Source organism: Sceloporus occidentalis, unplaced genomic scaffold (assembly GCF_023333645.1).
Source record: "Sceloporus occidentalis isolate IW3139 unplaced genomic scaffold, rSceOcc1.0.p SCAF_4, whole genome shotgun sequence".
NCBI lineage: Eukaryota > Metazoa > Chordata > Lepidosauria > Squamata > Phrynosomatidae > Sceloporus > Sceloporus occidentalis.
Window position 1 is genome coordinate 175585400 of NW_028316984.1, and position 10442 is coordinate 175595841.

Consider the following 10442-nt stretch of genomic DNA (forward strand, 5'->3'; position numbering starts at 1 on the left):
TATCAGAAAAGAGACTGCAGTCTAGGAATAGGAAGGACAGCTATCAGAGAATTAGACAAGATCCTAAAGTTTGAAGATATTCAACTGAGCACTAAATTTAGAATTGTCCAAGCCATTGTATTCTCCATCACCATGTACAGAAGTGAGAGCTGGACAATGAAGAAAGCAGACAGGAAGAAAATAAGCCTATTTGAAATGTACTGGAGAAGAGTGCTGAGAATACCCTGGACTGCAAAAAAACAAAAACAAAAAACAAATGGGTCCTAGAACAGATCAAGCCTGATTTGGAAGCCAAGATGATGAAACTGAGTCTGTCGCACTATGGCTGCATCATGAGAAGGCATAACTCATTAGAAAAGACAATAATGCTAGGAAAGGTAGTAGAAAGAGAGGCAGACCACACGACAGATGGATAGACTTAATCAAGGAAGTCATGGGCCTGAATCTGCAGGATTTAAACAGAGCAGTGGATTGAGGCCTTGGAAATGTCTCCACCAAAGGGTGGCTTTGAGTTGGGATTCACTCCAGGGCAGTTAACAATAACAGGTCAACATTGGTAACTTAAATTGAGCTTGGAAGCAAATTGGAGCTGTTAGGAAGGATCTAATTAGGGGAATTTTAATTAGCTCAAATATAGCCGAGAGGTGGCCCTAACAACACCACGTGCCAGATTCGGGTCCCAACAGTGTATACCAGAGGTCGCCAGCAAGCCCCAAGAGAAAGAGACACTGATACCAACTAGATCCAATTAAAAAGGGTAACATTTATTATAGCACAGGGAAAGCCACACAGCAAAAGGGGAACACACACACACACACATTCAATGCTACAGCAGGGGAGGGGTGAGTTGGGGAGATAGGTTTGAGAAAGAGAGGCACCACTAGGGAATACTACCTTAGAAGTCTTCTCCAGGAAGTCTGATGAAACTTGGATGGACAGTGAATCACGGCCGCAGAGAACGGGGGAAGAGGGCCACGGGAGCTAAGAGCAGAGTTCAAGCTGGCATGGACCAGTTTGCAACCTGGTGATAGCACAAGGAGGGTCCGAAAACCCAGGGTTCTTATAGGGTGAAACGTATCCGGAGGCTTTGGGACTTGCTAGACAAAGGTGTTGATTGCTTGGGCTTTGTTAAGCCAAGAGCAAGTAATGTGTTGCCCAATGCATTTAGGTCTGGACACAATTCGGAGGGGCATCTGACTTGATCACTGAGTCGTTAAGCTGATCACTGGCTCATCAGGTGTGAAGCCAAGTCTATTGTCTTACTTGGGCAAGCAGTGGCGATTCTGGTTTGGCGACTCCCAAACTTTCTATGGAAAATTTCCAATTCCATCTTTTCCTAGGGGCTCTGCCTTTGCAAGGTGAGCTGCCTACGTGGTCTCTTCACCTTTGGGTTAATGGCGGGTCCTCTATGAGGTCAGTCAGGGGTCATAGCACATACCACATATACCCATTAAAACCAAACTTGGTAACAGAGCCAAATTGCTAGACCAGTGTTGTATTTCACTCTAAAATGCATACCTGACACCAGTCTGGCTGTTGTATTTGGCAGTAGCTGCAGCTTCTGAACACTTTTCAAGGGCAGCCCTTTGTAGAGTGCATTACAGTCGTCTAATTGTGATATCATCTGTGTCATGTTTATTCCAAATGCATTATAGTTAAATTATCTAGCCTGTTAAATTAGCTGCAGTTGATCTTCACAGCTCTAAATCCTAATACTGCTCATAATTACATATATCTATATACCTGTAATTTGTTTTCAAGACTACTCTGGATTAATTATTTGTCGTTCAGAATTGCTCTGAAGGATGTATGAGTGAAACGAGTTGATTCATGAAAATCAGACTTGGAATAGGTGATTCTGCCTAATGGGATTCTTACAACCAAAAAATAGTTCTTTGGGTTTCCACTAAGTTTCTCAGTGGCTCCAGTTAATACTCTTTGTGGATTACTGGTCTTTGCAACATTAACCTATTGCCATTTGTTTTGTGACACTATTCCTGGCCCATATCACCATTATACTCTATTAACTTATGGTTTGCTGGATAATATTTTGGCTCCTGAAATTACAGTATATTACTGTATGAAATATAATTAATTCTGTAGGCATGTTTTTAACAAAGGGGAATTTGAGAAAGTGGTTTAAAACTTATACAGAACTAGAAGAAAATCCATTTATCTATCCTTTATTCTGTTGTGTACACTACTTTTCATTGCTGTCAGTGGAAATTGATGATATCACATAATATAAAGGAGGGCACCCAGATTGCCCAAATAGTGTTGAAAGAGATCTGCTTACTGTGTGACAATTGTCTGTTTTAATGCCTAGGAAGAAAAGTTGCTCAACATATTACAGCAGAATGAAGTGCGTAGTGGAAAGACTGCCAGTCTGGAAATGGAAGTGGATGGTCTGCCTTTCTATGATGTCCACTCACTTATACTTGAGAAGCTGTTGAAGGAAACACTGACATAACCCCTCCTTAACAAAGAATGATAGGTTGGTCATTTTTAGACATGTTTGTCTACTTCTCTACTAGACAGAAAAATGCTATCATTCCCTCATTAGCAAGTATATCATCACTTCTGAGGTGTTACTGAATTACTGAATCAATGTAACTGGTGCATAATAGATTTTCAGAATTATGCCTTCTTGAATTAACTTAATAAAATATATTTGTAGAGACATCTGCCTTTATCACATTCAACAACAAAATTTATCAAAATATGGTTTCTCTAATTTAGACATGATCCATCTGGGCCCTCATCTGCCAGATTCCTTGTTAAAATGAGAATTCAGGCTGTAGCTGCTCATTCTGTTCTTACAAAAGTTCAACTGTCTCTTTTTCTCCATAATTCAGTCTAATAAAATAAACACATTGATCTCATTTGGACATAATGTTAAACTGTGCTTTAGCATTACATGAAAGATTGTGTAGCATCAATAAAGTTGAACAACTGCCAGTCTACTTGGCGTCAGTATGTAGAATGACTGAAGGGAGTACTATCTTGCTTTTTTCCTCAGACTGCAAAATCTCTTGGGCCAGTCCTGCTCAGAGAGCCTGGAAAAGGCCCCACTGTCCTTGGACTTGCACAGTCTCTTCTTCCTTTCTTCCTCCAAGGTGGCTTAAAAAAGAAATTATAACCTTTTACTTCCATTTTAAAAATGCAATTTAAAGTTATGTCGAGATCATGAGAACTATGATTAGTCATAACTATAATTTACCAAACAAAATCAGCTTCAAAGTATGGTTTGTGAAGCTAGTTTCTTTCAATAAATCCTATTTAAATTTAACCACTTAACAGTAAGAACATTAAACTGTGGTGAATGGAAAACTGAAACAAAATCTTTCAGCCTTTTATTCATGGTAATGCTAGCACCTTATCTACACTCATTCATAATTATGCTAGATTATGCATGGATGATGGCACTGTTTGGAGGACCTTTCCTTTAATATCCACCTTTCAGACTTGCCCCTTTAATAAATGGAAGAGCTGTTCTGTTTATAGAAGATTGCTGATTTCCACCTACAATCTCAAGCACTACTTCCCATGCGCTCTGACCCTCTGGCCCCTGTGGGTTTTTTTGGCCAGGAGAAATGACCCAAACAGCTATTTGTATGGACCCAATTTCATTTGTTTTCTTCTATTCTTGAATGACCTGAAGTTCCTAAACAATCAAAAATACTTTTAAAAATGAATGTGATTTGCCATTTAGAAGAAATCAGAATTATAGTAAGTGATATTTCAGTGCTGTTGTGTCAACAATCTTTTTTGTAGTCTTTGTCCTAAGTAATAAATATGATGCTGAAATCACCATTCAGAATGGTTGTGATTTTCTATGGAAATTGTGTAGAAAGGAAAAGTATAAGCACCAGCATATTAACCTGAATCCCAATGGTTTCCCAGTATTCTGTTTCCAGTCTCTGTTGTAGAAACACACCAGTTCTTTAGCCCTTTAGTGAAGCACCCAGTATAACCCTATGTGCATTTGAGATCTTTATGCTCCAGTTTCTTGAAGACACTGGCGGAGATCCTCCATCAGGAGACATAGCTACCTCTCCCAGTGCTATCACCCAAACATACCATTTTAAGCCATTCTGCAGAGGAATTTCTGAGGCGGTGAGTATGATGAGTCCAGCTTTCTCCCAATAGGGAAGAGGTGGGTGAGGAAACATCCAGCCCTCTCCTGCCACTGCCAGCCACAGCACAGCCCGTTACCAGAAGAAGGCTATGTCATTTACTACCTTGCTTTCTAACACCTTAGAAATTCCTCTTGGAGAGACTGCATGTAGTACAAGGTAAGATTTTTGGTGCAACGATCATTAAAGTGAATTAGTATAATTATGAAAGGGTAAGATGGCTTTATGATGTAATTGCTGAAGAAGATTTTTGTTACGTGCTGTCAAGTTGCCTTTGATTTATAGTGATCCTATGAATAAGAGAACATTGGGATTAAAGAGAATATACATCTCAGATCAACAAATGGAAAATTATTAGTTATGTAATGAAGTTGAGTACAGTTTTGTGGAGTCACAGCATCACGCCATACACTGCTATGAGGGAGGGAAATTATAAATGATAAGGCACTTTTTGGGAGTGTCAGATATGTCATTTTGGTGTACTAAAGGAGTCTTGCAGTTTTCTAAAATTAATTTTTAGCATATTCTTGTACCTCAGTGTAGACTCCTCCCTCCATAACTGTCATCTTCCGGCCTGCGAGGGAGTTGACCAGGCAGGCCCAGCTCAACCAGGGCTAGCCTGAAGAAGAAGAGCCCTCCCTCCAGTCCATCTGCCTTGGTCCAGGCCTCAGAGGGAGAGAAGAACTGTTGGACCTGATCCTCCCCCCGCCCCACCATTCTCTTCTCCTTTTGTGTTGTGTCTTTTTAGAGTGTAAGCCTGAGGGCAGGGAACCGTCTATTATCCTCTCTGTTGTAAGCCACCCAGATTCCCAGTGATTGGGCGGCATATAAATAAATCCTATTAGTAGTAGTAGTAGTAGTAGTAGTAGTATTAGGTAGAGGCTGTCATTTGGAGGAAGAAGCCTGCATGCTACACAATATCTTTGGCTTTCTATGACAAATCAAATATACAGGCATCATTATCATTGTTATTTATGCTCACAGATTTTATTTATTAACTTCATAGTCAGACTTTCCAGTACAAATAATGCTCAAGATGGTGAACAACTATTAAGTACATGAAAAAATACAAAATTATAATTTAAACATAAAAGCAAATGAAGTGAAATGCATTAAAATATAAAAAATAGACTTTGCCACAACAACATTCTAGCTGTTTCTTAAAATCTCTTTAATACTTCCCAAGATACTACTAAAAATGTGTTTGATTGCTCACAGACAATGGACACAAGATTACTTCAGAAAGCATCTGAGAAATAGACTGAAGTCTGAAAGCTCACGCTTCCAACCTCTTTCTTTCAGTTAGTCTCAAAAGTGCTACAAGATCTCGCTACATTCAGAAAGTCAATTTAAAAAAACAAAAGCCTCAAAAAAGATCATAAAAAGACTGACAGAGGGACATCAAAATGGATCTGGCCTGGTTTTCTTGGCAAGAGGTTACAAAGTCAAATCCTGCGATTTTGTCAAATATGCCTCCAGTGAGGGGAAGACAGTTGACTGAAGGTGACTGGCATGGCAGGAAAACTGCTTGTATGAACCAGGAAGAGACCTGAGTGAAGCCTTCACTTGGTCCAGAACTATGCTTGCTGCCAACTAACCAGGCTGGCCTTCCCACACCATCCAAGAGAATTCTGCAGGCTTCTAGGAAACACCCCAAGCCCCCATCCTTGTTTCGCTTGCAGCCGCAACCTACTAATTGACCATCCCAATGAGTTAGGGAAAACAAGGCAAGCAGTAAAACAAGAAAGTCACATATCCTCTTTAATTTGTCCAGCATATTTTCTGAAAATATTTCAAAGGCAGTCCCAGGCAGAATGCATTACAGTAATCTAGACATATGCAAAGGGATCTTGTACCTTTGAGAATAACTGAAATAAGCTGGTAGCATGAGCTTTTGTTGACTTGAGCTTACTTCCTCAGATGCATGCAGGAGGTAGGCTCAAGTGTACTAAAGCTCATCCTACCAACTTCTTTTTTTCAGGTAGCCTCAGAGGTGCTACAAGATCCTTTTGCTTACTGATTTTTCAGACTAACATGGCTATATCTTTGAATATAGTAATCTAGACAGAATGTAACAGAAGCCTGTCTCACTCTAGCCAGATCTTATTTTGACAATGCACTCCTGGTCACTGTTAAACCCTAGCTATCCTGGTTTAGGGCTGTGTCTAGTAGTACACCTAAACTATGGTTCTGAAGTTGATAAAATGTATATCCCATCCAGTCAATCCAAGATTGACTGAATCCCTAGTTCCACATTCAAATATCTTGGTGTATTAATGCAGATAGTTGAAAGGAATCAAGACATTCTATTCATCGTAGTCCACAAATCAGATGAACAAGTCGGTGCCTCTGATCTGAGAAGATACCTGATGCGCATTGGTTCTGTTGTGCATAGCCCTGTTTAAATACTTGAAGGGATGTCATATTGAGGAGGGAGCAAGCTTGTTTTCTGCTGCTCCAGAGACTAGGACTCGGAGCAATGGATGCAAGCTCCAGGAAAAGAGATTCTACCTCAACATTAGGAAGAACTTCCTGACAGTAAGGGCTGTTCGACAGTGGAACAAACTCCTTCGGAGTGTAGTGGAGTCTCCTTACTTAGAGGTCTTTAAACAGAGGCTAGATGGCCATCTGTTGGGGATGCTTTGATTTAGATTCCCTGCATGGCAGGGGGTTGGACTGGATGGCCCTTGCGGTCTCTTCCAACTCTATGATTCTATTAAATCCCAATGCATTTCAGTCATGCTGGCACCCCTAAGTAGCAACAGCAGCCTTTTACTGGATATGGACATTATGGAAATGTCCAGTTCTAATTCCTGCAGGCATAAATCCTTAATAGGATCCTGGCCATTGTAACGATTATACATTTTCAATAAAGAATCCTCCTCAGAGCTATTATGATTTTTAAGTTTTGAAATATAATAGTACTTTCCTTAAAAGAATCCACTTCAGGTAATAAGACTTGGTACTGTTGGACAACAGCTGTGTAAGAAACAACAGCATCTGTATCCTCTTGCTTTAAATATCACCATCATTGTCTAAACCAGGGATCAAAGCAGCAAATGGTTTCAATCATCTTAAATCCATGTGTGTGCATTATATTCTTTGGGACATTTTTATTTGAACAACTGAGGCTAAACATGTGCTATATCCAACCTTACTCAGCTCTGGAGAATGTTGACCCCATGATCAGAGAAGCAGTAAGGACAGAATAGAATGGAAAAAAAGAATGGCAAAGAAACCAAATAAAACAAGATTATAATTGAGAGATAAATGCATCTCTTTGGTACTTTTTCCAAAGTAAAACTGCAGTATAAAACTTCTAAATAAACTTAGTGTTAAACCAAACAAAACTAATCTGCTCCTAGAGTTAGGATAGTTTTGGCAACGTATTCTAGCCTAATTACATCCTCTTCTAAAGTAGGATATATTTCATTTTGGCAATTTGTTCTAACGTATTACAGAAACTACTTATTTTTATGCATGGGCAGCTCTATTGTTCAGAGTAATTTGGTCACCTGTTACCTCTTTGTTTTAATGACCAGTTAAACTCCTTATATGTTGTATACTATTCACCACATGTAATATGTGACTGAATGAAATGATCCTGCAAAGAGTAAGGAAGGGGTTAAATTATTCTAATAGACTTTCAAAACCCTTTACTGCAATGCTACAAATAAAACACATAAATCTGTTCAAATGCACTAAAACAAATTGCATTGGAACATCAGCGTCCACATTTAAAAATGTGTAACGACTGAATTGATAAAAGCATTGAATTTTTGAAAGAACTGTTTGTGGTACATTTTTATTGTGTTTTTTTAATCCATCACCCAAAAATGCACTAAAAACAGCTATAACTTTGAAAAACGTTGTTTCATCACAGGCTAATATAATCTTTAAATTATTGTCTGTTTCATATATCATCACTCAGTATTGGAAGAAGTTCTGAATAATGTTAAGGGAAATAAGGAATTCCCCCTGTGGAAAGACTAATATCAGTGTAACACAGTTGATTATATCTTTCAACCATAAACCCTCTGGGCAGGATTTAATAATTTCTATACATTTATAGGAAGTGAACTCTAAATGGAAAGTGAACAAATAAATCCACGGAGGCTTTACATCCCTCTTCCTTTTGGAAATGTGTTGGCTGAGCTTTCTTCCATGTCATGAAGAACTTGTACTTCACTCAACAACTCTGAGTCTACAACAGTCTGCTCTCTGATTTTTTTGACAGCTTCTGGAGTACTCAGTGGGTAGGATTCTTTGGCTTCTGTCTGCCTACACTTTAGACAGTTTAAACATGTGTTTCCAAGTTTGACAAAATCCTGATAAGTGTTCTCACTGGAAAAGCAATACAATATTGGGTCTGCGACACAATTAAAAGTAGTCAGCAAAAGCGAAATATGGTAAACATTAAAAATTCTGGCAGCAAATTCACAGCTTGTCTCAAAAAGGCTGCGCATCAACAACAGGACATGATACGGTCCAAAGCAAACCATGAAAATGGCAATCGTGCTCGAAACCAAGCGTTTAATTTGAATCTTCTTTTTTTTCTGAGTGCCATGACTCTTGCGAACAACTCGTAGGATTCCATAATAAGAAACAAATAGCAGTGAAAATGGAAAGAAGAAACCAGCAGTGAAACGATAGAAATTTATGTTGTGTTCCCATGTTTTAATGGGATAATGTTCAAAGCACACCACATGACTCTCAGAATCTTTGCTCACTTCACCGTGTGTAAAAACAAGCCAGCAAGTCAGAACTTCCTTGGTCCAAATAACCATGCTCACCACTGTAGCAGCCTTCATCGTCCGAAACTGATGGAAGCGAAAAGGATATACAACAGCTAGAAAGCGGTCAATTGAAATACAGCAGAGGAAGGCCACGCTGATGTAAATATTTTCATACAGGAGGATGCCACAGATTTTGCATAAGAGTTCATCATACGTCCAATTATCATGCTGTAAAACGTACTGCAGCCAAAAGGGCAGGGAAAAAATATAAAGCAAATCTGCTATGGTCAAATTGCAAAGGTAGATTCCCAGTTCATTCTTGGCCTTAACCTGCAAGTAAGCATAGTACAATGAAAGACAGTTGGCGGGAAGGCCTATTACAAAGACGAGTATGTACACCACTGGCGATAAGGTCTGGTGTATGGAATGATCAATCGTGCAATTCGAAGTATTATTGTCCATCACCTCCTCTGAAGGGTTTTCCATGTTCTCCAATCAGTAACCACAGAAGATCTAGCTGGGCAGGCATACTTTCAATCTGCTATCTCATTATTTCTCTGTTTTCTTCACACCAATGTCACAACTTAAAACACCTGCAGGGGGAAAGATCACAAGACAATCCTAATTAAAATGCAACAAAAACAACACCAGCCACAAAACAATACTTCACACCTATCTGTATCCTATACACACTAGCCTGGAAGTGAGACCCATTGGTTTCAGTAGGGTTTTTTTCTAAACAGACAGGCACAAGATTATTGTTTTCAATCAACTTCTTTGATTCAAACAGAAAAGTAGAATAGACATTTTCCCCCAGATCTGAGGTCTTTATGTTCTCAGTGAGCTCAGAACATGCTAGATGGTTAGATAACTTCTAATTGGCCCTGTTTGTTGGATTGTCTATGTAATTCAAAGAAATATATTGTTGTTTGGATTCAAGATCTTTGTCTTCATTATTAAAGTCTTCCATTATTTTCATGGTCCAGTCTACTTTAAAACAGGCCAGAATCCTCTATCATCATGTACATCGTGTAACTTTGCACATACTTCACTATGTAGGAGAGGCACTAAGAAACCATGTTAGTGTATTGTGAAAATGCATAAGAAAACACTGGCAAGGGGTCCTGATGTACTTTGGCACTCCCTAGCTGGTATCCCAATTCACAACAGGACCAATGTGCACTGGTCCTAATGCACCTTGGTTCCATTATGCGTTGGTCCCATTGCACATCCATCACTTTGGTGGCTGCCCTATGTAGTAATGTAACAGCATTTAATGGATATGGACATTACAGAACTGCTCAATTTCTGCAGATGTACTTGACTATAAGTCGACTTCATATATAAGCTGAGGGCAAGTTTGGGGACCAATATTGTTGATTTTGGTATAACTTGTGGAGAAGTTGAGGGTAAAATTCAGGTTCATGTAGCAAAGGAGCCAAAGGATACAGCAAAGGAAAGTGATGCCATGAACTTACAAAATTCCAGCAGGTAGAACTGTTTGTTCCCCTACTAAAGGCGGGATAGATGGGAGAATAGAGGAGGGTTAGTGCTTCTAGGATAGGCAGAA

General features: G+C 39.3%; 2 protein-coding genes across 6 annotated transcripts in view; one reads left to right on the forward strand and one right to left on the reverse strand.

Moving 5' to 3' along the window:
• Window positions 1–3598, forward strand: part of LOC149315043 (D-glutamate cyclase, mitochondrial-like) — a 52945-nt gene extending 49347 nt beyond the window's left edge. For all 5 annotated transcript variants that reach the window (XM_089522392.1, XM_089522391.1, XM_089522396.1 and 2 more), the window contains one exon: window positions 2327–3598. In XM_089522392.1, coding sequence (XP_089378518.1) covers window positions 2327–2470 — 144 coding nt within the window. In that variant the 3' untranslated portion in view covers window positions 2471–3598. The remainder of the gene's footprint in view (window positions 1–2326) is intronic.
• A 4450-nt stretch (window positions 3599–8048) lies between these two features.
• GPR68 (G protein-coupled receptor 68) lies at window positions 8049–9509 on the reverse strand. Its single transcript, XM_089523583.1, has one exon. It carries the CDS (start codon window positions 9356–9358, stop codon window positions 8255–8257), a length of 1104 nt encoding a protein of 367 aa, XP_089379709.1. The 5' UTR covers window positions 9359–9509; the 3' UTR covers window positions 8049–8254.
• Window positions 9510–10442: the final 933 nt, after the last annotated feature.